Here is a 27,775-nt window from a genome sequence, read left to right on the forward strand (position 1 = left end):
GTTCAAATCCGGCCTCAGACACTTGACCGTGGGCAAGTCACTTAACCCTCATTGCCAAAACAAAAAACAAAACAAAACCAAAAAAAACTAAGGATAATTCTAAGCAAAAATTAAAATAAAATGATAAAACAAAACATGAATACAGAGCCTTGCTCTATCTAAAAAATGAAACAAACAAACAAAATAATACAAGCAGTCCCTCCCACCCTACCCAGATTTCCGGAAGCCACACTACAGCAGCCTCTCTGGGGAAAGGGAGCAGGCATTCTAAAATAATATGAAGAAGAAAAAAATAAATAATAAAGGGTAGTGACTTATTCTGGGATCATTTTTATCTAGACCCTGTGGGAAAAGATGAGAATGAGATGGAAAGAATAATAAAGCTAACCTTTACTTGGGATTTCTAAGGATAGCAAAGTACTTTACATATATTATTTCCTTTAACCTTCACAGATGCTCTTATTAGATATTTTACAAATGAGGAAACTGAGGTTCTGGGATGTGGAAATGACTTGCCCGGAGTCACATAACCAGTAAGTATCTGAGGCAGAGCTGAACTCAGGTCTTTGGGGCTCCGCCGTCTAACACTCCTCCCAGTCCAGCACAGTGTCCTTTTCCAATTCTACTAGTGTCTTTGAAAGGAAAACAGTGGCAGCTAGATGGCGCGGTGGATAGAGCATCCGCCCTGGAGTCAGAAGGAGTAAGAAAGAGCCGAGTTCAAATCCGACCTCAGACACCTGACGCTACCAGACACTTGCAACCAGAGTGGCTTTCCGTTCGATTCCAGACTTAGGTGCCAACCAGATGCCAGGCACTGCGCCCTTCCATGGGATCATGTCCTCCAAGAGGCTCCTACTAAGAAAGGCAAAACCAAGCTTCCAGGAGCTCCCGGGCTAACGGGGAGACACCAGGAAAGAAGCACGTACCACACGAGAGACAGGAGCAAGTGGAGATAATGAGCCGAGAGAAGGCGCCTAGCATTGCGGGCTGGGTGGAGGAAGGGACGGGAATCGCTTCTAGCAGAAACTGGGACTTCGGCCGGAACTCGGAGTTAAGCGGGCTGGAGATAGAATGTCTTAGAGAGTAGCAAGAAGGTCTGTTTGGCTGGAACGCAGAATGTGAGGGGGAGTAAGGGGAAGAAGCTACTCGAGAATAGAGAATCCCCCGGCCGATAATGAAAGGCTGCGGATGCTCACAGGCTGAAGAGGAGCCCGGAGAAGACCCGTGGCGCATCAGTGGACCTCTCTGGGCCTCGGTTTCCTCATCTGTAAAAGGAGGATTCGACTACATGGGCTGCCTGGAAGGGCCCTGGCAGCTTTAGGCGATTCCAAAGGGAGCTCGACCCGCAGGCCCCCTGGGCTCTCTCCGCACGCTGGGAGAGGGAGAACGAATGCAGAGCATCACCTGCCTCCTCCTCTGGGAGCATTCGCCTAGGCGCCTGGGAGGGAGGGGGAGGCTTAGGACTTTGTTGTTGAGACCTTTCCGTCGTGTCTGACTCTCCGTGACCCCATTTGGAGCTTTCTTGGCAGAGACACTGGAGCGGTTTGCCATTTCCTTCTCCAGCTCATTTTACAGACGAGTACAGACGAGGAACTGAGGCAAACGGGGTTAGGACTTTAGATGTCACTTAAACCAACCCCCTAGGTTTGCCGAGAAGGACCCAGCGAGGCCAAGAGAAGGGGATCGCTCGTGGGCGCACAGGTAGCCCGGTGGCCGAGGGCGGATTCGAACCTAGGGCCTGCGCTATTTACAGGGGGCGGCTTCCCAGCTACTCTCGGACCTCATTTTGGGACCTCGGGGCTCCGCCCTCCGACCCGCCCTCTGCTCCGCCCCCGCCCGCCCTCTCTCCTTTTTACCCCGGCTCCTTAGCCCGGACTCGGAGAAGAGTTTGGAGCCGCGAGCCGGAGGACGCGGAGCCCGAGCAGCGCGGGTCTGTTTGTGTGTCCGTCGGAGCTGCGGCGCGCACCCCTCCGAGCCCGGGCCGCCGCGCACCGACGTCATGGCTACTCAGGAGCTCGCCCTGAAGCTGCAGCGGCGGCTGAGGCTGGAGCAGGAGGCAGAGGCCGGCCAGGGGCCGCAGCAGAACGGCCTCGACGGGGAGGGCTGCGGGCCGCCGACGGAGTCCGCGCGGGGCCGGAGCCCGGGTCCCCCCGCTTCGGGGGAGGAGCCGCCGGCCAAGGAACTCACGGCCAACGCCGACTCGGAGCTGAAGGCCCAGCTGAGCCGGCGCCAGAGCATCCACGAGGGTACGGCGCGGCCCCGGCCCACCAAGGTCTTCAAACCCTACACCGAGTTCCCAGAGTTCAGCCGCCGCCAGATCAAGGACATGGAGAGCCTCTTCCGACGGTAGGTGCCTTGCGCCGTGTCCACGCCGACCCACCCTGCGCCCTTAAAGACCTGCAGTACCTCCTCGCCACCCTCTTAGGCCCCCGGCCCGCGGCGCCCCCGGTGCCCCCCAACCCGCAGCACCCCCCTCCCCCAGCCCCGCAGTCCCTTCTCCCCCCCACTGCTCCACCCCCTGCGGGTCTGAACCAACCGATCTCTGCACTGGCAGATCCCCACACCGACCTCCGGGGCCTTCTGCCCTCCAGCCCTGTTTCCCACCCCGGCCCCTAGCACGGAACGCGGTCCCCCGATTCCTTCCCGCGCTCTAGCCTGGGGACATTGTCCGGGTACCCCCTGGCTTTTGGCGTGAGACGCTGTCCCCTGGCCTGCTGCTCCTCCCCTCTTCCCCCCTCCTTCCCACCCCGCTGCCTTTGCTGCCCCCTTACATCCAGCCTCCTGCCCAGCTCTGGCTAACTCCCCCATCGCCACCTGCAGACCACTCCCCTCTTTCTCTTGTATCTCTGTGCAGCCCCCCCACCCTGACCCTTCCCTGCCGGCTCTTCGCCTTCTGCCCCGGGATAGGGGAGGGAGTCCTCCTGCTCCGCTCTGGGAGATGGGAGGGGCGGGGGCGGGAAGGGGAGTGCGTTTTCCCAGACTGAGCGGCCTCTGAGTGTGTGTCCCAGTGGGGCCTTGCCCTCGCGCCAGGGAGGGGAGAAGGGGGTGATAGCCCCCGCAGCCATTTGGATTCCTGAGCCCAGCACCGCCCTGAGCTTAACCATGCACACAGCCTCGACCGCGGGACTGGAGCCCCGGCAGTGTGAAGGTCCCTGCTGGGCGCCCCGCCCCCTGACTAGTCAAGGAGGGCTGAGGGATGGACGGGGAGCCAGAAGCCCAAGTTCCTCTCCCGGACACTAGTGGATTAGCGTGGGCCGTCCGTTAGATAGCCTTTGGGCTGGGCTCGGAAGGGCCTCCCTCTATTTCCTCCTGTAAGTAGCCAGAATAACCTTCCCAGGTCCCTCTCCTCCTCTCCTCCGTCCTCCCCATGTCTTTCACTTCCACCTTGAGGTGTGGCAGAGAGCCCCTTCTCCCCAGTTTAGCGAGGGGAAGGCTGACTGTTGGCCTCTGGTTTTGAAAACCTGAAGGGCCTAAGGTAGGTGGGGAATGGATGGAAAACTAGGTGTGAGGAAAAGCCTTCTAGAAATGCAGATGCTGGATGCCAGACATTCCTGGAGACTCCTGCCCTGTTCTCCGTGGGTCGTTGTGTATGTTTGTGTCTTGGCCAAAGGCTCCCAGGCCTTTCCTCTCTGGGGTGCTGTCATTTCTCCCTGTCCCAGTGAACCTATCCCAGGCCTACCTTACTGGAAGGGGAGGGGTGTCATTGGTGATGAAATGGGGTGACCGAAGGTGGCTGAGCTCCCAAGGGACTGATCCTTCTATCCATTAGCAGGTTTCAGCACTTTGGATTGTGTGTGTGTGTGTGTGTGTGTGTGTTTTGGCTTTGTATAACCAGTGTCTGACACATAGTAAGACACTTAATCTCTCTGGGTCTCAGTTTCCTCCTCTGTAGAGTGAGGGGGAGCAGTATGGACTAGATCCTAGCTTCTTACACTGTGGGTCTCAACCCTATATCAGGGGTGTAACTAAATGTGGGGGTTGCAAAAAGCTGGCAACAGTAAAAAGTTACATATACCTATTTTATATACCCAGGATCATGTCAAAATTTCTCTGGCAAAAGGGGTTGCCAGTGGAGAGTTTAAAAAGCTGGATTAGATGACCTCTAGTCTTATTGATTTAGAGCTAGAAGGGCCCTCAGAGGTCAAGAGGTCCAGACTCTACCCAGGAGGAAATTGAAGGCTGTGATTTGTCCAAGGTTACCCAGCCAGAAAGCGACAAATTCCAACATGGGGTCTCTTTCAACTGGACCTCACTCCCTCCTTTCCACATTCTGTCATCTCAGCGCGTTCCTTCCAAAATTACCCCCAGTTCATCATAGTTGTTTGCGTGTTGTCTCCCCCATTAGACTGGGAGCTCCCTGAGGGAGCTGTTGCCTTTCTTTGTATCCCCAGTATTTAGCCCAGTGCCTGGCATGTGGTTAATAAATGCCTGTCGACTTGTGGACTTGCTAGCTCTGATTATATGTGATTTCATCTCTATGGGTGTCAATCAACAAGCATTACTATGTATTTGCTGTTCTGGAGATACAAAGCCCCCTCCTCCCAAAAACCCAACAGCCCCCCAAGGAGCCCAAAGTGAAGTGAGTGCATTCCAGGCATGGGAAACAGCTGCACAGGATTGTAAATGCCGTGTCTCCAATTATCCAGTTTGGCTGGAACAAAGTGTGTGTAAAGGGGACTAGGGGAGCCAGGAAAGTTAGTGATTGGTCCCCAGGAGTTGCTGTCACACCAAATACCTTCTGGCCACCACATTTTGGCGGTGAACCTCTCCCACCTTGGCTAGGCTGGTGTGCCCAGAGGAGAGGCACAGCCTTGTTGGGTTCATGACATCCAGCTTGGGTTTCACCGGTGCAGCTTTGGAGACCCCAGCAGCCCACTCTGCCTTGCTCTGTGGCATTGGAGGAGACATCAGACTTGGGCCTTTAACCAGGCTGCTAGACAGCCTCATTCCCAGGACAGGCACATTTTTCAAAGTTGGGGAAATGTTTGTCCTCTGAACATGTAAAGAAATGCTGAGCTCTGCGTGAGCCCCACCCAGCTTCTTGGATCAGTAATATGTGGTCTCTTGGGCACTCAGGAACAGGGCAGAGGGTTTTCTGGGAAGGCAAAGGAGTGAGCACTGAGCTGGCTTCTGTCCTCAAGAACCCTCCTGAGCCTTGTTAATAAAGATAGAACCTGGTACCTGCAGGCTCCCAAGAGCCACTGTATCCTTTTATTTCCCACTTGGGAATCTTTTGACCAATTATGCAAATTCACTGGGAGGAAACTGACAGGACAACAAGTTCAGGTGGGTGGTGCGCTCTGGAACAGGTGAGGCAGAGGTGAGAAAAGTCCTTTGTGAACCATAAAGGCCAGCCTCACCGAGGTCTAAAACAACCAACCCTGACAAGCCCCTGCTCAGTAAGCTTCAGAGACTCCCTATTACCTCCAAGATCAAACATAAACTCTTTGCCTTTTAAAGCTTTTTATAACCGACTCCAGTTTTATGACATACCATCTTCAGTGCAACCAAACTGGGCTGCTCGATGATCTCTGTCTCTTGCTGCCACACTTTTGTACTGGCTGTCCCTCATGCCTAGAATGCCATCCCTCACCTGCTCCTTAGTGCTCATGGTTTCCTCCTCCAAACTCTACTCAAACACCCCTTTCTGCAAGAAGACTTTCCTGGTCCCCTTCCCCACCCCACCCCCACCAGACCTAGGGAAGGGGGTGCCTGAGTCTGGCTCAATGGTGCTGTCATGGATAGAAATCTCAGGGAGAAATAGGCTTGGAGAGAAAGGTTATAAACTCAGGTCGGATGTGTTGACTTGGGGGTGGCGATGGTCAGCCTGGTGGGAGCACTTGTCATATAAATTGTTGGAGAGCCAGTGAGTCCAATCTTTGTTTTATAAATGGAGAAACTGAGGCCCAGGGAGGTTAAGTGTCTTTGAACCCTAATACATGCATGGTCTTTCTACCCTAAGGCTGTAACTCAAGAGAAATCAAGGCCAGCCATGCAGGCATCTGAAGAGTGCTTGGGTTTCCTTAGTAGTTGAAGCCAAGCAGTGGGTTGAGGCTGCTGAGGGAGAAGAGGACCCTCTGGGAGTCCCCACAGGAAGGTGTGGGTGAGGGACCCCAGGGGACCCAAGAGAGGAAGAGGAATTACAGGGAGGTGGGTGGAGAGCCAGGAGCACCCAGGGAGCAGAGGGCAAGGAAGATGGCCAGGTAAAGAAAGGCTACTGGCGTTGAATGCCCTTGGCAGGGAGGGCAGGTGCCAGATTCCAAGGAGAGGAGGAGATGATGGGTGGAGGGGAAGCAGAGGCAAAGGGTAGGGAGCAAGATGGGGGCGAAAAGCCAAGGGAAGGCTTTTCTAGGATCATCAGAGATGACACCCAAGACATGATCTTTGTCTGATGGAAAGGGGCCATTGTGGAGGAGAATGGAGGAAGCGTAGGAGAGACAGGTGACATCTGGGACAGCCTTGGAGGCCAGAGAAGGAAATGGAATTGTTTTTAATAAGAAGAAACAAGTTTTTGCTGGCAAAGCACTGCAGCAGTGCAGCCCAGCACAAAAGAGAATGAGCTTTGGAGGTAGAAGACCTGGGTTCTAATCCTACCTCTGGGGCCCTGGGCAAGTCACTTATCTCCTTGGTCCTCAGTTTTCTCATCTGTAAATTAGTGTTGAACTCTGTGGGCCCCGAGGTTCTTTTAGCTTGATCCTGTGAAAGTCTTTGCCCTCTTAGACCTCACATCTAACGATTATACTTGATTAATCTGCTCGGTGCTGGGGATGCAAAATCAAAAAAACAAAGCAGCCCTAAGAGGAAATCAAAGTCTCTTACATCCTTACCATCTTATAATAACATCACCCTTATCGCCATCACCATTGTGATAGTAATGGCCATGAAGTTTAGAGCCGGAAAGACCCTTAGAGCCCCATTCATCTAAGTACTTCACTTGACAGACAAGGACCCAGAGGTTCAGAGTGGGGCAAGGACTTTCCAGAGGTCACTCAAGCTCACTGGTCAGTAGCAGGCTGACCAGACCATTTTTTCATCTGGTCGAGGGAGCTGGAGTCCATGACCTTGAAGAGGTCCCTTTGAGCTTCAGAAGTTGGTGATTTATCTGCTTCCTTGAAGGGATCTGTCAGTGTGGGTGGCAAAGGATTTCAAAAGGGGGAGGTTATGGGCCTGCAGTCCTCCCATAGGCCCCCGCTCAAGACTGCCCGGCCCATTGTCCTGCCAGTTCATTGGGAATTCAGTTGGGTTAAATGAGTGAATTGGAGATGGTCTGACCTACTGGGTTTCCATGGACACCTGTTGTTTTCACTTTAAACAAGGTGTTAAGAGAATTAAACTGAATATGGTGTCCCCGCCAAGGCTCTGATAACCCTCTCTGCCCAGAGCCAGTCTCTTAGCAGATAAGGAGACAAGATGGCATCTACTGTGTCCAATGTCAGACTGAGCTAAAGGGGCAGGAGGTTGGCACATTGTCCCAAGGAGAGAGCTTCCACCCAGGACCTTGTCACTCAGGCAGGGTTCAGTCGAATTCAACCCAATCAAGACTTCCTCCAGCAGGGTTGATAAGATAGTTACACAATTAACTCTTGAAAGAATGCTGGATTTGGGATTGGAGTACCCGGGTTCAGATCACAGCTCTGTCCTTCCAACCTGTGTGACTTTGGACAAGTCTCTTCCTCTCTCTGGCCTCAGTTTCTTCCTCTGTCAAATGAGGAGTTAGACTAGATGGCCTCTGAGGTCGCCTAGGCTCCTTTGATTCTAAAGTACACAGTACTCTGTGGTAAGTAGAGTAAGGGAAGTACAAACAGAACTGTGGGGCTTCATGACTGGATTACATCCAATCAAGCTCAGGTCCCAGATGACTCTGGGATAGTATAGAAAAGGCACTGGAGACAGGCCTGGGTCATGCCAACAAACTGGAAGGTGTCCAGAAGACCAGGATGGTGAAGGTCCCAGAGACTGAGCCTGATGCGAATCAGTTGAAGGAACTTGTCACCTCCAACCTGGAGGTTGGAGATACAATAACTAGCTTCAAGTATTGAAGGGCCCTTGTGTTAAAGAGGGACTGGACCTTTTCTGCTTGGCCTCAGGGGACAGAACCAGGACCTGTGAGTTGAAGTTGCCAAGAGGCCAAAATGGGCTCCTTATAATGAAGACACTCTTCTTAAGAATTGGAGCCATCCACTTAATACTTACTAGCTGTGTGACCCTGGGCAAGTCACTTAACCCCAATTGCCTCACTAAAAAACAAAAAACAAAAAAACAAACAAAAAGAATTGGAGCCATCATACATCAGTTGAATGGTCCCCCTCGAGATGGGGTGAGCTCCCCATCACTAAGGGCCTTCAAGCAGAAGGTAGATAACCACTTGTCGGGGATGATATTGAGGGGGACCATTGATTAGAGAAACAGTTTGGACTAGATGGTGTCTTCCTCTCTCTGCCTCAGTTTCCTCATCTGTAAGATTTCTTTTTTCGGGACAATGAGGGTTAAGTGACTTGCCCAGGGTCACACAGCTAGTAAGTGTCAAGTGTCTGAGGCCGGATTTGAACTCGGGTCCTCCTGAATCTAGGGCCAGTGCTTTATCCGCTGCGCCACCTAGCTGCCCCCAAAAGGGATTTTTTTTTTTTGTGATCTGTAAGATTTTAATATCATTTTAATGCTATGAGTCTTTAAGTGAATCACTAGTGAATTCCAGGTGTTACTTAATAAGTGACAGGAACAAATGAATAATTTATAGTAAATGTCAGAGCTGGCGTCTGAACCCATGTTCTTTGACTCCAGACCCTGGATGTTTTTTCACCACACAGTCGAGCCCGGGAGATTGGGAAGGGTTGTTTCTCTTTCCTATTCTCTGAACTCTGTGACCTTCTACCAGGGTCTCCCTGGGGTGGGACAGTGTCTGCTCTAGTGCCTGATTTCCCTTGAGCCTTTAGCTAGACAGCTAGGTTGGCACAGGAGCAGGCAGCTGAGGCTGCAAGGGAACCAGGAGGTCAGTCATCTGGTCTGATGGGCTCATTTTACAGATAAGACTGAGGTCCAGAGATATTCAGTGACTAACCTAGGGCCACACAGACAGGTAGGTAGTAAGTAGCAGAGCTGGGATTTGATTCAGACCATAACATCACATTGAAAGCTGGAAGGAGACCTTCCATGTCATCTCATCCCACCTGTCCATTTAACATATTAGGAAAGTGGAAGAGGCAGACTAGGGTTTGAAAACAAGTCATAGGCTCAAAGATTTAGCACTGGAAGGGAAGCCACCTCATTGTACAGATAAGGAAACTGGCTGGGGAGGGAAGTGGGGGGGGGGTCACAGGGGTGATAAGTAGGGGAGCTGGGATTTGAACTCAGGTCATCTCAGATCTAAAACTAGACAGGCATCTGATCTACTTTCTCCTTTTTCTAGATTAGCAAAGTCAGGTCTGTGGCATTTAAGGGACTTGGTTTGCTCAAGGTCATACCACTAGGAAGTAGCCAATCCAAAATTTGAACCCAGGTCCAAATGAGACACTCTTTGCATTGTATTTGGCTGTTTCTTGAGCATTTGGGGCACTTGTCAGCCCTGCTTTGGGGAGGTCTTGAGTCCAGGTTAATGCAAGAAAAAGCCAGGCACCATAGGGAGGGGGTTGGTATGGACGTCCGCTGATGTGACTAGCCTTCTGCTGTCCCAGTTTGGCTTCTGGCTCTGCTTTCTCATTTCTTTTCATCCCCACTTGAAATAAACCTTTGGTCCTCGCAAAGATTCGTCCCCATTACTGTCATGTGGAGCTCAGCTGGCCAGCTTTTCAGTGTTGATGAACCAAGCCCAAGGGACGAGCGTCCTGAAGAGTCACATCCCCTTGGGCACAACCTGCCCATTGCTTGTCTTTGGGGCAGCTTTTGTCCCTGGCACATTCACCTCATTCAACAAAGGCCTGTTGAGAGCTTCTTGCCTGGATTGGACTGGGTCCCAGCCTCCAATAAGGGCTATGCAGTGTAAAAAGGAAGATACGGGGCTAAATCTCTCCCTATCTCTGGTTCTCTGACCACAAACACTGGGGTTTGGGTGAGAGCTGGACTAGGGAACAAGACCTAAACTTGAGTTTTGCCTAAAACATCCACTAGCCATGTGACTCTGGGCGAGCCAGTTAACCTCTCGACCAGTTAGTTCCTCATCTTTAAATCCATCTTGAGCTGGATTCAATGACCTCTAAGGTCCCTCCTAGCCCTAAATATTCTACTTGTGTGATTCAGGGTAAACCTCTTCATCTCTTTGTACCTCAGTTTCCTCATCTGTAAAAGGAGGGTACTGGATTTAGATGATCCCTAAGGGATGGCCGCTGGACGAGGGACAACCCAAGGCTGTGGAAACCTTGGAGAAAGCGACAGAAGGGTGTACAATGAGAGCACAGACAGATCAGGGGTCGGTTTTAGGCTGGAGTCTCTGGAGAGATTTCAGGAGGCCTGTGAATTTGAATGGGGAAAAATGACTTATTTCACCATCTTCCCTTCAGTTATGACTTTTGAGAAAACAAAGGCATTATTCCAAGGGTTCCCTCCCTCCATAGGCTTCCCCACCCTGCCAGAGGTGGGGGCTGTGACACCCCCACTAGATACTGTCCATAATCCCCATTTCTGGCATTGCTGCTAATTGAGAACTTCCAGATGAGAAAAATCAGAAGAATGCAGGTTGTGGCTGCTCTGCAGTTAGGGCTAGGAGCCCTGAGAAGGATTGGGCAGGATCTGAACCCAGAGCTTCTTGGCTCTGAGGATTGTCTCCTAGATCACTAACTACTCTGCCACGTTTAAGTATTCTAACAATAGCTTACATGGACACAGGACTTTAAGGTTTGCAAAAGAGCTGTAAATATTAACTCATTCTATCCTCCCAGCAACCCTGGGAGGTAGGTGCTCTCGTTGGCCCCATTTTACAGATGAGAAAACTGTAAACAGAAGGAAACAGATGAGCCCGAAGCCAGGTTGGGTAATCTGCTTAGGGACACAGAGCAAGAAAGTGTCTGAGCTGGATTTGAATTCAGGTCTTTTGACTCTGGGTCAGGGTCATGCCACATACACATACACATGTACATACACCCTGTGTATGGGGTGTGTAAACTTTGCGTATGTACATATACATACAGGGTATATATTTAAGCTCGGCACATGTGCACGCGTGGGCACACACAGGGTGGGTTTCAGGAGTGTTGAGAGCTTTGGGGACACATGTCCAGCCCAAGATTGCCAAGCATTTTTCAAACTTGATCCCACTGGATCCTGACAGGCACCCTGCTGTTTTTAATCCCATTTTAAGGATGAGGAAACTGAGGCAAGCAAAGATTAAGTAACTTGGCCATGCTCACACAGCAGGAGAAAGTGGAGTAGACAGAGCGCTGCACTGGGTTCAGGTCCTACCTGCTAGGTCACGGTGGTTTTCTCAGACCTCCAGATCCATTGTCTTACAGTCCCTCCTGTCTCAGGGGTGTCGGGTCCCTTTAGAGGGTTTCTAACTCCTAGGGAGTATTGCTGGTCTCTTCTTGCTGCTGCTGCTGCTGTTTTTATCATGATGGTGACAGGCAGAAAAGGCCCCAGGCTTCACTTCACCGTTGTTTATCCATAACTTAGCATGTATGCCCAGGATTCCTTGGACTTGTGTGATGGCAAAAGATGAGGTGGTCATATGGGGAGAGGGGAGGGCATCCTGGGCACTGTTGGTGCCCTGGTGATGTTGAGAGAAAGTGAGCAAGGCCTTGGGCATTTGGGGTGCAAGGCCCCCACCCACCGACCCCAGCAAGATTTGGGGAGGAACAAGAGATGAGTCACCCAGGATGGTCAACGGGTATGGGGGTATGGAGGGATTGCGATCTGCATTGTGGGAGGGCACTCTTTACTGAGGAAATTGGAGCTCCATTGGAGTGTTTGAATGTGAGAGGATGGGTGGTGAGCATTTTGGAGAAGGAATCTAGAACCCCCAAGGGCTGAGAGTAAGAACAGCCCATAATGGCAAACTTTGGGTTCCTTCCACAGATTTTGCTAGGCTGTTGAATGGGGGGGGTGTTGGCGGGGATGCCTGGGTTTTGGTGAGGCCAGTGACCAAGTCTCGGGCTTCATCCTTGTGGACAGGATGGGGAGATCCTACTTTGATGGGTTGAGTCAGAGCTGGCAGAATGACTAGACAAAAAGCATGATCACTGAAGTCCCTCCAACCAGAGCAAGGGTCTCTAGGGGAGGGGCAGTGGGGTCCAGGGCCAGTCAGCCTTGTTACTGCTTGTTACCTGTTGCTGTTTTGGAAGAAGATCCAGGACCGGTGCTTGGCATCCAGGGGTCTCCAGGCCAGAAGGAAAGGGTTAGATATCATGAGATGAGATCTGCTGGAGCAGCAGAGGATTGTGATGGGGGCTGGGGCAGGGTTGGACTGCAGTGAAAAGGCCCCGGGGGTCCGAGGAGGACAATGAGTCAGAATCAGGATGGAGGAGCCACCAAAACAACTATCAAATCATCTTAGGCCAATGCCCAGGAAGGAGGAGCCAGGCCCAGGCTGGGCCCTGGGCCCACCACATCTGGGCTGTTGTGCATCCTGCTCTTGGGGATCAAAGGGGGCTGGGAGGGCCCTTAAAAGTGTGTCATAGGGAGACGAGCATCACAGCACCATAAATCACAAGCTCCAGGCTCCCAGGCTCCAACCCCCATGTTTTACTGAGCCCTCAGAGGCAGGGACTTTGGCCAATGGGAGCTGAAGGCAATGGAATGATTTAGTCTGGGGAAGAGAAGCCTGAAGTCCAGAGAATGAATGAATGAATGAATGAATGAATGAATGAATGAATGAATGAATGAATGAATGAACGAACGAATGAACGAACGAATGAATGAATGAACGAACAGGCTGTGCCCAGAAAATGTGCCCCGCTCTGGGCACACAAATATGAAAACGAGGGAGAGGAGACCAGGAGAAGGGCTTACAGTCTGGGAAGTCAGATAGTGGAGCCAGGAGCCGCGATTGATGGCGAGAGGAGTGGGGCGGGTTGGGGTATCCCTTGTGATAAGTAGGAGGAAGAGGAATGGAATGTTGGACCAAGTAGACTTCAGAAAGTTGTTCAGTTTGGTCCAACTTTTTATGACCCTGTTTGGGGTTTTCTTGGCAAAGTGGTTTTTTGCCATTTCCTTCTCCAGCTCATTTGACAGATGAGGAAACTGAGGCAAACAGGGTTGTCCAGGGCCACAGCACTAGTAAGTGACCGAAGCCAGATTGAAATTCAGATCTTCCTGATTCCAGGCCCAGCGCTCTATCTACTGTAACACCCAACTGCCCCATGGCTTCCGTAGACCCTAGTTCAAATCCTGCCCCAGCCTTACTTGTCTGCTTGGTGATCATGTGTCAAATGAGGGGGTTGGACTCGCTGGCTGCCACTCTCCTTCCCAGCTCTTCCTCTGTGATCCTCTGCAGGGCTTGGGCCTGGTGCAGTCACAGTGTCTAGGGGTCAGGTTGGGAGGATGGAGCCAAGGCAGGGAAAATGTGGTCTCTGGTTGCAGAAGTGGTGACTTGCCCAAGGGTCACGAAGGTAGGATGTGTCAGACGTGGCATTTGAACTCGGGTCGTCTGACCCCAAAGCCAGTGACTTTTCTAGGAAGGCCAGTTTGAGCTGCAGCAAGAACGCCAATTTGGCTTGAGTCTAGAATTCATGATGGGGAATAATGAGTTACAAGCCTACAAAGGCCATTTGGAGTCCCGTGGGGCAGAGCTTTAAGAGCCAAGCAGAGGGGCAGCTAGGTGGCACAGTGGATAGAGCACTGGCCCTGGAGTCAGGAGGACCTGAGTTCAAATCCGGCCTCAGACACTTAACACTTACTAGCTGTGGGACTCTGGGCAAGTCACTTAACCCCAATTGCCTCACTAAAAAAAAAAAGAAAGAAAGAGGCAAGCAGAGAATGTATCTTTCACTAGAGGCCTTCTTCATCCCCTTGCCTTGGTAGGGGGGATTCCTGTACAGCAGGACTGAATGACCTTGGAGGTCTCTTCCAGCTCTGGGGTTCAGTAAGGAGCCACTGCAGTTTGAGTGGGGGACCAGCGAGGTCAGGCCTTGGTTTAGTACTATCTATTGGACTACCATGAGGGGGGTGATTTCGTCTGGGGAGTGATTCGAAACTGGGAGACCAACTGAGAGGCCATTGCAATAATCCCAGAATCTGAGGGGTAGGTGGCTGTGATAGAGGAGTGGCTAGATTGCGAGGCCTAGAGCCAGGAAGACCCGAGTTCAAATCCTGAATTACATAATTAATTTGCCAACTGTGTGTCCCTGGGCAAATGACTTCCCCGCTGCCTGCCTCAGTTTCCTCAGTTGTAAAGTATGGATAACAATGGCATCTCCTCCCTCTCAGGATCCTGAGGATTGAAGGAGATAATATTTGGAATGTACTTCGCAAACTTGCCAATATTAGCTATTATTGGGGGGGGCGGGGCAATGAAGGTTAAGTGACTTGCCCAGGGTCATACAGCTAGTAGGTGTCAAGTATCTGAGGCCAGATTTGAACTTGGGTCCTCCTGAATCCAAGGTTGGTGCTTTATCCACTGTGCTACCTAGCTGCCCCATTAGCTATTATTTTTACTGAGATAAAATCCACCAGGCTTGACATGGGAAGGAAGGGGAGTGGAAGCCTCAGTGGTTCCTGCAGACCAGATTCTACTTCCAAGAAGCCCTCTCCCCCAGCCCCCTCTGGCGAGGCCAAGGACAAATGCCCCGACCTCCTGTGGAGGATTCTACCCCCTGCCCCGGCCAGCCTTTGGACCAATGAGACACTCACTGGGGATGAAAACCCTTGAACCCTGGGGTGGTTGTGAGACGACCCTGTCACCCTCAGAGCCCCTGAAATGAGCCCTGGGAGCGCCTTCTGTTCTGAGGCCAGCTCAGGGAGCTGCAGCTGGAGGGAGTGGGGCCACCCTAGGCCTTTGTTCTATCCTGATTTGACCTTTCTGGAGCACAATGGGGTATTATGATGGGATCTCGCCCAGAAAAACTGACTTTTCACTCCCCAGGACAAATGATCCCTAATGCTCAGAGGCCTCAGGGTTTAGTGAGGGGGGCAGGGCGGGTTTCCGGGAAGGAAGACTAGGGTTCAAATCCTGCCTCAGGCACTTAGGACCTGGTTGGGGGGAAGCAAGTCTTAAGTTTTCAGCTGCGTCAAAGGGGTTGGATCTGATAGTCCCTAGGCCCTTCTACTTTGCCCATCACTCCCAGGGTATTCTTTACCAAGAGAACATAGAGGACTGGACTTGGGTGGAGGGGGGGGGTGGTGTCAAGAAGACCTGAGTTCAAATTCTGCCCAAGACATTAACTTGTTCAACCCTCAAGGCAAGTCATCTTACCTCTCCCATCCTCAGTTTCTTCATCTGTAAAATGGGGATAATAGCACCCACTTTCATACCTATATATATGCATATACGATGTATAAGTATCATTATTCTGTTGGGAAGCAGTAAGTGCACAGATATCAGTCAGGACTGATATGGGCCCACACTGGGCCATTTCCTGGCCTCAGAAGCTTCCTTTCTAGTGGAGGGTCCCCAGACCTGTAAAGGCCAGGTGCTAGCGGCAGCCACCTCGCGCCTGTAGAGCCCTGACGAGCCCTCGGGAGCTCTCTAAGGCTTTGGGCCTGTTAGGAGGTAGGAGAACCCTCTGGGTCATTCACACACAACAGCCCAACCTGGAAAGAAGCCCCAGAATGCAAGGAAGGAGGCCCGGCTTCCATGCTGGACTCAGCCCTCACTAAACATAAGAGAATTCACGAGGGAGACCAGGGAAGCGCTCCCTCGGTCCCTTCCTCATGGTGCCCCACTTAGTCTGGATCACATTGATCAGTATCTCTCCTCTTCCCCTCCCCTAAGGAGAAGATGGAAGGCCTAGCGGGCAGAGCAATGGAGTTGGAAAGTTCAAATCCCACCTCCGGCTGTGGGACTCCATGCAAGCCCCTGTAGACCTCATTTCCCCATCTGTACAATGAGGGGCCTCCCAGAGGTCTATGGGCCCACGTGAGGCCTGGCCTGTGGTTTAGATAAGGTTGTCTGGGAATTCCCCACCTCCTCTAGCCTAGGGTCACGCTTTGTTGTCCAAACTCCTGACTCCACCTTTGGAAACTACCCTCCCTTGTCAACTGGGCTGTAACTTATCCTAAAGGGATCCTAGCTCAGAGCTGTAAGGGATCTGGGAGACGACGGCCTTTTCATAATACAGATGAGGGAACTGAGGTGCCTTGTCACTGAGGAGTTCATTGTGGTTGAAAAGGATGTTAGGTGACCTGGTCCAACCCCCTCATTTTACAAATGACAAAAGCTGAGGCCCATGGGAGTTACAGGATTTTTGAGGAAGCAAGAGAAGCGAGATTTGAATCCAGGTTCTTCTGACCCTGGAGTCAGGGCCCTTCCCACTGTACCAGACTGCCCCAGAATTAGAACTCCACTCTTCTTCCCACTGCACACAAAACCTTCATCCGCACCTTTCATGGGTCCCAGCTCATCCTGGGTCCGGGAAGGGACCACCAGAGCAGCTGCTGAATTTGATAGGAGAATCCAAAGGCCTGGGGGCTGCAGAGTACACGTAGTGGGGTGGAGGTGCCCAGGCTGGCCACCTTCACTACTCAAGCGGATCCCTTGGAAGAGGATGAGGGAGATGTCAGCAGGGTCCCTGGAGCCTGGAACCTAACCAGTCATACGCTTGCAAAAAAGAAAAAAAGCTGGCTTCTGAACTCCCCCGAGAGAGGGTGGGAAGATTATCAGCCTCATCCTCTGCAGTCAGTGGGTCTTTTATTTAAGAGTCTGGAATGATGAGGTCACGGAGTCTGCTGCCAAAATGACAGAGTGATGAGCCAAACAGACGCCTGGGCCACAAACTCCTTCCCTTCTCCACTCCCGGCCTCCCCACTGCAGCTGGTTCCCTAATTCCTTCTCTAGGGAAAGGTGCCCTGAGAGGGCAGGGATTTGGCGGAGATTCTGCTTCACTTAACACATTTTAATGAAGTGCCTACTGTGCGCTTGGCACACATAGGGGCTGACTTGAAGGGATCAGTGATCTCGTCCATGCAGCTGTTCCCTCCGGGCCTGCCCATCCTGTCTATGGCCTCCTCCAAAGATTTATAATCCCTTGGCTCCCCATCAGAACCTAAGCTCTTTGAAAGGAGGGATGGTCTCAGCCTTTGGATTCCCAGTGCCTAGTACTGTGCCTAGAACATGACAGTCTGTTCAATATTTCTCATTGGATCTTCCAACCCAAGAGCAATCAAGAAAATTCATAGACCCCCACAAAGCAGTTCCTGCTTTCATAGTTTTTATCCTGCTTTGGGGAATTCAGCCTGTAAATACAGGGTAATTGGAGGTGGGGTGAGCATTATCTGGGGGTGGGAGGGTCAGGGAAGGCTTCCTGGAGGAGGTGACATCTGAGCTGAGCCCTGAAGGAGGAGCAGTGATGAAGAAGGGAATGGGTTCCTAGCATGGGGCAGAGCTTGACCGAGCAGATGGATGGAGCCAGGAGATAGAACCTTCAGTTGAAGGATAAGAAAGAGTGGGTGGGCCGCTCTCCAGAACACTGCATGGCTCTTGTGATCAGTCTCCCTTAGGAGAGGCTGCTTAAAGTTGACTAGGACACAACCTCTGCTGCTGCCTCTGGGATTGGGCTTCCATCTCTGGGCAGTAGGCTAGGGATTCAAGCAATGGACCAGCATTTGTGAAGCACCAACTGTATGCCTTCGAGGTGCTTTGCCAAGTCCTGGGAAGACAAAGACAAGATTACAAGGGTCTTCCCCTTGAGGAGCTTGTAAAGGGGATCTGAGGCTCCTGTGCAGAGGTGGAGGGGGTGTGGAAGGCCTGGCAGGGAGAAGAGCGTGAGCACCAAGCGTATGACTGAAGGTGAGGCCCACTAAGCCAGCATCTGGTGTTGGAGCACTCCGGCAGGTCGGGCGGCTCCTCTCTCTGGAGCTCCTACTGAAGAAGGAAATAGGTTCTGGCCTAGGCTGTCTGAAGGAGTTACCCCTATTTCTTCCTAGAGGCTCCTTTTCCATGGCATGACATCTCTCACCTCCATGCCTTTGCACAGGCTCTACTCCCATGACTGCCATGCACTCCTCAGACATTCCAGACCTTGGTCCCCACTCATTCCCATGAGGGCTCAGCTCAAATGCTCCTTCCCTGGGGAAGACTATCCCTGATTCTCCCAGGTGCAAATGAATTGGCCTTTCCCAGCCATTTTATACCCACTTGGTGTAACCGTGACTGAGCAATGGGCCTTGAGAACTAGCACTGTTTCTGCTTACTTTTGCATTCGAAATGCTCAGTTCTGGGTAGACACACTAAGGGCCAAGTAATGCTTGGTGATAGGTTGTGTACATATCCTCTTGACTTACCTGGGAGCCTGATCTCCTCCACCACCACCACCCCCATTATAAGCCCCTGGGGGGCAGAGATTGGCTTGGTTTTGACTCGGTTTGACCAGCAATGGAGATTGGAGCAGATGCTGCCCACACCCTTATGGTACATGGAGGGAGGACAGGAGCTGGAAGGGACCTGAGCAGTTTTCTGGGGCAAAGCTTCTTAAACTATGGGTGGAAACCCAGTATGGGGTTGATTAACTGAATGGAGGGGGGTGCAAAAAATTTGGCAACAGCAAAAGATTATGTATACTTATTTAATATACCTATATACCTGGGATCGTATAAAATTTTCTTGAGCAAAAAGAGGTCTAGAGGGAACAGTTTAAGAAGTCCCGTTCTAGGTCAACTCCCTCACTTTGCAGGGAAGGAAACTGAACCAAGAGACTTGGCCCCTTCTTTGCCTGAGGTCACACCAGTAGTGAAGTGGTGAAGGCTTACTGACCTGGAATCGTGCACCCCACTGGGCCACACTGTTCCAGAGCCCTGTCTCCTATTACACAAAAATGAACTTTCTGGTTTTCTTGTGGAGACTCCAGGCAAGAAGGGGTAGGGACGGCTTTGCTTCTCATCCACCATTTTCTTCTATCCCCTTGCCTCTAGAGCTCCGAGACTGACAGAGTAATGCTTCCCTAAATTAATGTGGCCACAGAACTGTTTTGACTTCAAATATGTTGACAGAACCCATAAAGTCTAGGCTGGGGGATTTGCACTGTGTCCAACAGAAGGCGACCCGTCCTGGCCATGCGGATCATTCAACCACTTAGTGTCCTTAGGCCACTTTCCAAGTTGCAGAGCAGGACCTTGCCTGCTTGGGGAATGGGAGTCTCTTTACTGGGAGTACTCTGAACTTGGGACACCCAGGTCTGGACCAAAAAAATTAAAATTAAATTAAATTGTTACCTCCCCAATGTAAAGTGTAGACCAAACTCAGGAAGCAGCCCCCCAAAAGAGGCACTGGTTAGTCGTTGCTGGGGGAAATGGTTTAAATCACATGGATGGACTCGCATGCATTCAGAGGGAGTGAGTGTGATGTTGGGGGCCCATTCGTTCCACCCTTGGATCTTACCAGCTGAATGACTATAGATCTCTTACTTGGTGATCTCTCTGCCTGGGGGGCAGGCAGCCCCCAGCCCAGGATCCCTTTCCTCCAGGGGTCACATGCCCAGGCTCCTTCCTGGGGTCAGCTCCTCTCTCCTGGGGGAGTTACAATGCGTGGGGGCGGGGCGGCAGGGGGGAAGAGTAGGTGGGAAGGACTTTGTGTTCTGTGGAGGGGTCTCTACATACTTTCTGCACAAATGGGTCCTCATTTGGGACCCAGATGACTGTCACAGAGCCAATAAGCTGAGTTCTGGTTTCTTTACTTCTAACAGTTTAGAAGCAGCTGACAGCCAGGCCCTTCCATTGAGCAGGATGGCAGCCAGCAATGTAAAGGACAGGGAAACTATAAAAAGCAGACATGAGACCTACAGGGTTGGATTGGTGGATCTGGGTTCAAATCCTACCGCTGATGCTTTGAGCACAATCCCTCCCCCGTCAACATTTATCTAGAACTACTGTGTGTCAGTTTCTGTGTTAAGCACTGGGGATACAGATACTGAAAGAAAGAGCCCCCTGCCCCTCTAGGAGTTACAGTCTAATGGGGGAAATCTACACACAAAAGACAGCAGAAAAGGGAGGGGGAAGGTGGTACCTACACAGAGCATGGTGAAGTACCAAGTTGAGAAATCAGATGTCCCAGCTGAGCTTCCCCCTAAGTGGAGGTTTGGGATTCGTGGCTTCATGGCTCTGCCCATCAGTCAGAGGGCAGAGGGTGGAGTCCCAAGGTGGATGAAATCGCTACCCATTGAATTTCCCTGGGCCCCAGTTTTTTACAAAATGAGGGGGCTGGCCTTACCCCAGCCTGGCTCCCTCCTGTAGCTCCTGGGGTCTCAGTAGGCCCTGAGGCATCGTTGTGTTGGGGCACGTGGCTGTCCCTGGTGTTCACAGCCTGATCCTGAGGTAGCAGGTCCCACCTTTGCCATTTGGCACCCCTGTGACTCTGGACCCACCTCTTTTCTGGGCCTCAGTTTCCTCATCTAGAAGATGAGGGGATCCGAGGCCCTTGAAGTCCCTTCTAGTCCCAAATATAGCATCCTGAAGAAGTTAGTTCGTGTTTGGCCGTCCCTCTGCGGGTCATCAGAGACACTCAGTAAATGCTGTTATTTATTTATCATGACCCAGCGGTCTAGGCCAGTGTGCTCAGATCGGGTTGCCCAAAGTGGGTAAAGTAGACTATTTGGGACTGAGTTGAGGGGAAACGGACACCAGGGAGGGGACAGGGCCCCAGAGAGGGGTGGAGGGCCTTCTTTCTCTCGGACAGTATTCCACATTCCACATCCAGACACCTTGGCATCCTTTGTGGAGAGAGCAGAGATGAGGGGTCAAGGAGGAAGCCAAATATGTCTCGGATAAAAGGCATAGAGAAAGATGAAAGGCCCTTGGGAAGGAGAGCTTGAAGCAGGAGTGACCCGCAGACATGATAAACCTACAAATATGTGAGAGATGTAAACAGTGGAGAGGGGAGGAACCCTTTGGAGGGCCTGGAGCTGCTGGGGTGGGGGGCAGAGGATGTGGAGTGTGAGTGATGGGCCCTCCGGGAAGTGGGGGATGCTTCTGAGCATCTCCACCCCGACTTTTGGCCCAGGAAATGGATGGAGGATGGCTGAGGTCGTGACCTGACTTGCAGACTCCAGGAGGAGCTGGGGAGGCTCCTGACACCTCCCCCTTCCCCCCCAGTCTCGTCCTGTGTCTCCCATCTCTCAGCTATGTTCCCCTCCTCCATTTTTCATTTCCTGGGTTGCCCCAAGCTTGGTTTGACTTTGGTCCTATGGGATGCTTAGGGTCGCTACTGTTCTGAGCCTTGCTCTGTCCTCTGTTTTTCTAAAGAGGCTGAAGTTTGGGGAAGGGGAAATGGGTCCCACCCTGTGACTCCCCCTGGCTCCTCTGGGGAGCCCCTCCTTCAGGCTGACTCTGGAGCCCCCCATGCCTGCTTAGGCCTTCCTGTCCAGGGACAGTGTGGTGCAGTGGAAAGAGCCCTGGGGCCTGAGATCAAACCCCACCTCTAGACCCCGACTACCCAGGTTTATAGCAACAGGTTTGGTTGCCAGACAGGTCCTTAGAGAGGTGACTTAGAGAGGGCTCATGGGGGCAGCTAGGTGGCACAGTAAATAAAGCATCGGCCCTGGATTCAGGAGGACCTAAATTCAAATCCAGCCTCAGATACTTGACGTGCTAGCTGTGTGACCCTGGGCAAGTCACTTAACCCTCATTGCCCTGTAAAGAAAAAAAAGAGAGGGCTCATATCCTCTCATTTTACAGATGATACTGAGACCCACTGAGATGTAGTGGCTGGCCCAAGGTCATGCAGCAATTAAGTGATAATGGCAAGATTTGAACTCATTCCAAACCCAGTACTGAGCCACACTGACCTTGGCCAAGGCGCTTCCCCTCTCTGGGCCCCAGTTTCTCCCTTTGTAAATGAGGGAATTGAACTCTGGCCTCTGGTTTCCCTCTCAACTCTAGAGCCCTGATGACAACCTCAATTTTGCACTCTATAATGGAGAGAATAATTATGCCTTAACTCCCAAGGTGGTTGTGAGGATCAAATTAAATGACATCTGCAAAGCATTTTATAAACCTCTATCTTGTCGAGCCTAACCTTTGAACCAGGTTCATTCTTTCAAAATTGTCATTGTTTTTTGGGGAAGGGGGTGGTCATTTTTTGCTTCCTCTCTTCCTTGCCCCCGGTGAGCTGATGACAGCCTCCTGGCCCCTTCTCTCCTGCTTCTCCCCTGAGAGGTGCAGGAGGGACCAGCTCCTCCTGGCCAGAGCCCGTCTTTCCTCTCTCCAAGGGCAAAGCTGGCCATTGGTCTCTGGTTTTGAGAACCTGAAGGGGCCCAGGTAGTTGGCAGGGATGGAAAGCCAAGATGTGTGGAAAGGCTGGAAACTACCGCCTGGTTCCCTGTTTGTGTTGGTATCTGTGCCGTGGGCAAAGACTTCCAGCCTCAAACCTATTCTTTCCTCCCTGGGCCCGTGGCACAACCACCCCATGGCTCTCTGCCATACTTAGCTCAGCCCAGGACTGCCTTGCGTGGGGGAGAAGTGAGGTGGAAGGAGCGGGATGGAATGGGGTGACTGCTCAAGGTGGGGCCTCCTGCATATATCCCCACTGTGCACCTTCCTTTTCTGTCTCTAGCCTCAGTGCTTGGCACCTAATCTCTCTGGGCCTCTTTCTCCCTCCATAGAGCGAGGGTGGGGAGTGAGCCACAGCTGAAGGAGATCTGAGGTTCACCTGTCCAACCTCTTCATCTTACCCAGGAGGAAATTGGAGAGGGGCCGTGACTTGCCCAAGGTCACACAACCAGGAAATGAGATTTGAAGGGCAAGGCCTTCTCCCTCATTCAGAAGATTGTTTTATGCTTTGTCTCTGTATTCCCAACCTCTAGCAAGACCCTCACATCACCTCTTAGAAGGTAATCACATTCCCTGACATCCTCCTGTCCTTTGTTCAGCCATGTGTGCTCCCAGGGGCACCCACATCCCTTTCTTGTTCTTAGCTCCTTAGTTTTAAAAAAAACAAAATCTCAGGCTGGCTATTTCTCCATGGTAGAAACATGAGTGAGTCACTCGCACTTAACCATAGTTTCTTCTTTCGTAAAATGGGGATAATAATGGCACCTATCTGCCAACATGCTAATGAGGATCAAATGAAATATTTGTAAGTGCTTAGCACAGTGCCTGGCGCCTAGTAGGCACCACATAAAGACCAGCTATAATAATTTATAAGCGCCTGCTGTGCTTAGGGCATTGTGCCAGGTACTGGTGGTATTAAAATAATAATAAAAGCAGCCCCCTGCCCTCATGAGCTTACATTCTGTGCTCTCTTGCAAAATCCTGTTTCTGTTTTACAAAATAATACTGCTCATAGATGCTCTTCTGCATTCCTTTATAACTTAGGCAAACGAGTTTCCATTCTAAATTACCCTTGCTCTTGGATGCCGTACCTCTCCCCTGGCAAGACGATCGAGCGTTTTTGCCCACACATTGATTTCTAGGATCTTTTATTCTCCTTTATTTTGGCAGTGTATTTATACTTGTCAGACTTCCTTAGGAAATGGTGTTGGTCTTATCTGTTCTTTTATCCGTTTTCCACTTTTTGGCATCAACAATTAGATCAGGTTAGACTTACTCAAGGTTAATCTTTTTTTTATTTCTAACATACATGGGTGAAGGGAATCTTTATCGGATAAAAACTTGGGAAAATTGAACAACATGATGGTGAGAAATTCTTAGTACTCTACCCCCTGTGATTTCAGCAAGTCACTCGGCCACAATTTCTTCGTATATAAAAAAAAAAGGAGTTGGACTGGATAACCTCTAATAAGAAGCTTTCTAGCTCTTGTTGTGATTGGGAACCAAACAATATAGTAAGGTCCAAATGAATCATAAAAAGACTGGAAATAGAAGAAAAGGGAACAAAATGTTTATCATGATTATGGAAAATACATTCCTGTTGAATGTAGAAGTTATAGGAAACAAGGTGGATTTGATTATATAAAAGTGTTTTACATGGAAAAAATGTATAGCCAAAATTAGGGATGGAGAAGTCACACTGTTCCTGTGGCTTCATTGATATAAGGGTACTCCCAGTAAGGAAACTCCTTCTACTAGTGCAAGTCAGCACCTTCACCATTGTCAAGAATTACCTAGAGAGGTTACACCACCAAGACGGCAGGATTTGAATCCGGGGCTCTTTATTTGCTAGGTCATGCTGCTGCTTATCCAAAATTAAAACCAAAAAATTGGATTGGAGGAGGAAATCCTTGAAATAAATAGTCTAGTAGAAAAGTATCAGAATTTCCCAAGGGAAATGGAATGATTTTCCATAGCCACTGAAAAATTATTCCTACACTGTAATAATCAGAGAAGTGTAATTAAAACAGTACCAAGGCTCTACCTTACAACCACTGAAAGGATACAATAAAATTCACTGGTGATGGGGCTGTGGGTAGAAGGCACGCCACCACTGGCTCCTGTGAATGTGCCATTGCACAATGGGTTATCAAGCTGCTTGCACCCTTTGACCCTGGGATACTGCTACAAAATCTCTGAATCTATTCATAGCCAGTTTATCTGTAGGAGCTTAAAAAATTGGAGCCAGCCCATATTTCCAATGAACATAGTGGAATGTCATTGTGCTGAGAGAGAGATAAGCAATACAAAGAAGGCAAAGAAACCTGGGAAAGCTTGTGGAATTGTGGGGTAGCAGGAAAAAGGCCCTGGGCCCCAGGCTTGCTGTCAAATCCCCCAGTGTTGCCTCTGCCTCAGTTTCATCATCTGTAAAAGGGATGGGACAGGACGAGATAAATCTCTTCCATCTCAAAATCCCAATCAAGAACAACAATTTAATTCAAAAAGCGTTTGTTAAACCCTCACCATTGTAAGCCCACGGGTGATGGAGAAAAATGAAAGCCCCTGTCCTCAGACTGCTTACCAGCTGCCTGTTGGATATATGTATGAAATTTATACATAGCCAGGAATCAGTGAAATCTGGCCTCAGACACTTAACTAGCTGTGGGACCCTGGGCAAGTCCCTTCACCCTGTTTGCCTCAGTTTCCTCATCTGTAAAATAAGCTAGAGAAGGAAATGACAAACTCTATCTCTGCCGAGAAAACCCCCAGTGGGGTCAGGAAGAATCACAGGAAGAAACACGACTAACAAAGACCAAAACCCACCAAAGTTATAAATGCTTCTTCCCTCCTCCCCCTCCCCTGCCCTCCCCCTCCTAGGATCGCAGATTTAGACCTGGGAGGTACCTCAGTCCATGGGCCCCACCCCTAACCTGTTGGGTTTGGCTGGAAGGCCTTGGAGTGGTCTAGTTTGGGTTTCCCTCCCACTCACCCTTGTTTACTGTCTTCTGGGCTTTTTCCAACCTCTCCTTTCCCCTAGGCGTCAAATTCCATTTTTTATTTCCATTTCCATTCCAACTTTTTGGAGAAGTGGAGGTAGAGTAGAAGCTTCTTGGGGACCAGGACTGTTTGCCCAGATGCAAAATAAAGGGTTTGGGGAATTCTGAGAATCCCTCTTGACTGAGGCCTGGAGAGGGTTAGGTGGCTTTTGATTTGGTCTTTGTTGCTTTTTTTTTTTTTCTTTTTTGGGTTAAGTGACTTGCCCAGGGTCACACAGCTAGTAAGTGTCTAGTGTCTGAGGCTGGATTTGAACTCAGGTCCTCCTGAATCCAGGGTGGGTGCTTTATCTATTGTGCCACCTAGCTGCCCCTGAGTTGGTCTTTGGAAGAATAAATAGGAATTCCCATCCCCCTTCCATTCCTCTGATTCCCCCATTTAGGGCTTGGAAGGCCCCAAGGCCATGGAGTCCAACTTTCTATCTCCAGTTTCTATAATTCTTTGTCCTTAATGTCTTTCTTACAGAATCATAGAAGGTCAGAGGGAGGAGGACCTTCAAATACAATCTAATTCAGCCCCCTCATTTTACAGAGTGATTTGGTCACACAGGCAATATGTAGAAGAGCCAAGATTTGAACTTGGGTCTTTGGTTGTGAATGTGTTACGTTTGAGGTGCCAATGAGGCATTCAGTTAGTGGGGCTGGGGCTGGGGAGGGGGCAGGGCGGGCAGGCAGAGGCAGATGAGAAAAACCAGTGGCCTTGGAAACGGAAGAGCCGGGTTAGAGTTATGCCTCTGATGCTTACAGCATGGATGATCTGGGCCTTGGTGACCTTGGTTTTTCTGGCCTCGGTTTCCTTACCTGTAAAATGAGAGGGCGGGGCTCGCTGGTCTCTGACCTCTTCGATTTACCAAGATGGTCTCTCTGTGTGGAGGAGACAGTTGAGGCCATGGGAGGGACTGAGAGGATCCAGGAAGAGATAATAGAGAAGGAAGAGGAGAGGACTGAGGGCAGACCCTGACCTTCCGGACTGGAAAGGATGAGGCCGAGAGGTCAGAGGTGGCAGGACTAAAGGAAGGGTTATCATGGGAAAGGGTCACTCTTGTTCTCATCGGGCCCCAGAGGGTGGAAGTAGGGACAGACCAAGAATGCAAATGGCAGGTGAGGAAACTGAGGCCCAAGGGAGTGAATTGACTTTCCTGGTCAAGGAAGACTCCAAGTCCAGAGCCCCCTAGGCCCACACCCGCCTGGAGGCTAGCCCTGGCCCTTTTGAAAGGTTGGCCCTTTCAATGTGGTCACTCTGGAGGCAGGAGTGACCTGCCATCCAGGCCTCTCTGGAATCCTCTTAGGGAATTGTCGCCAGACCCTGGGCCACCTCCTCTTAAACACCCCCTAAGGTGGCCAGTCTTTGACCTTTGAGGCTGGATCTGCTGCTGGGCAGAGAGCCAGGCAGCATCCGGCACTGAGAGGGCTGAGAGGGGACTGGGCTGCTAGCAGAGAGAAGGCGGCATCAGTTTTGATTCCATCCCCTCTCACTACCACCAGCTTGTGTTTATTCTGTCTATATCCTGTGGTGTCCTGTCTGTGCCACATGGTCTGTGTGACCTTGGCCAAGTCTCCTAACTACTGAAGGCTGTAGGTGAGCTCCTGGACTTTCCTCTGTGGGAGTTACCTATACTAGGAGTGTCAAACTCAAGTAGAAACTGGGCCCCTAAACTTTATCCATGAAGGGCTGCTTATTGACTTAGAAAACTACCTATTAACATTATCTAGGTTCTATTGTATTTTTGTGTATTTTAAGTATTTCCCAATTACATTTTGGGGGGGCGGGGCAATGGGGGTTAAGTGACTTGCCCAGGGTCACACAGCTAATAAGTGTCTAGTGTCTGAGGCTAGATTTGAATCCAGGACCTGTGCTTTATCCACTGCACCACCTAGCTGCCCCCTCCCGATTACATTTTTTTTGTTTTTGTTTTTTTTTGGGGGGGGGGTTGGTGAGGCAATTGGGATTAAGTGACTTGCCCAGGGTCAGACAGCTAGTGTGAAGTGTCTGAGCCGGATTTGAACTCAGGTCCTCCTGAATCCAGGGCTGGTGCTCTATCCACTGCGCCACCTAGCTGCCCCCCAATTACATTTTAATCTGGTTCTAGGAGAGTATTGAGGCCTGTTTGATATCCTAGGCCCAGTTCCTATGTCTGTTAGACTGTAAGCCCCTTGAGGGCAGGACTGTCTTTTGCCTCTTTTTGTATGCTCAAAAGGGAATTCTTTAGGCTCCTAGACAGTTTTAAGTTCTGGGCTTCCAAAAATGCTTGAAGGGATGCATGCTGGGATTGATTGAAGCACCATCTTCTAAGCCCTTTGAGCTCTCTCAGCTAGATCAGTGTAAAGATGGCAGCCTCAAACTCTGATGAACTGAGGGCTGAATTCAGATCCCATTTTGG

General features: G+C 50.7%; 1 protein-coding gene across 1 annotated transcript in view; it reads left to right on the forward strand.

Moving 5' to 3' along the window:
• The first annotated feature begins 1,899 nt into the window (after positions 1 to 1,899).
• The window catches only part of EFHD1 (EF-hand domain family member D1), a 48,210-nt gene continuing 22,334 nt past the window's right edge, over positions 1,900 to 27,775 (forward strand). Inside the window, exon 1 of the mRNA XM_043999416.1 lies at positions 1,900 to 2,346. Within this exon, the coding sequence (XP_043855351.1) occupies positions 2,000 to 2,346 (347 nt within the window). The 5' untranslated portion in view covers positions 1,900 to 1,999. The remainder of the gene's footprint in view (positions 2,347 to 27,775) is intronic.

This window comes from Dromiciops gliroides, chromosome 4 (assembly GCF_019393635.1).
Source record: "Dromiciops gliroides isolate mDroGli1 chromosome 4, mDroGli1.pri, whole genome shotgun sequence".
Lineage (NCBI taxonomy): Eukaryota > Metazoa > Chordata > Mammalia > Microbiotheria > Microbiotheriidae > Dromiciops > Dromiciops gliroides.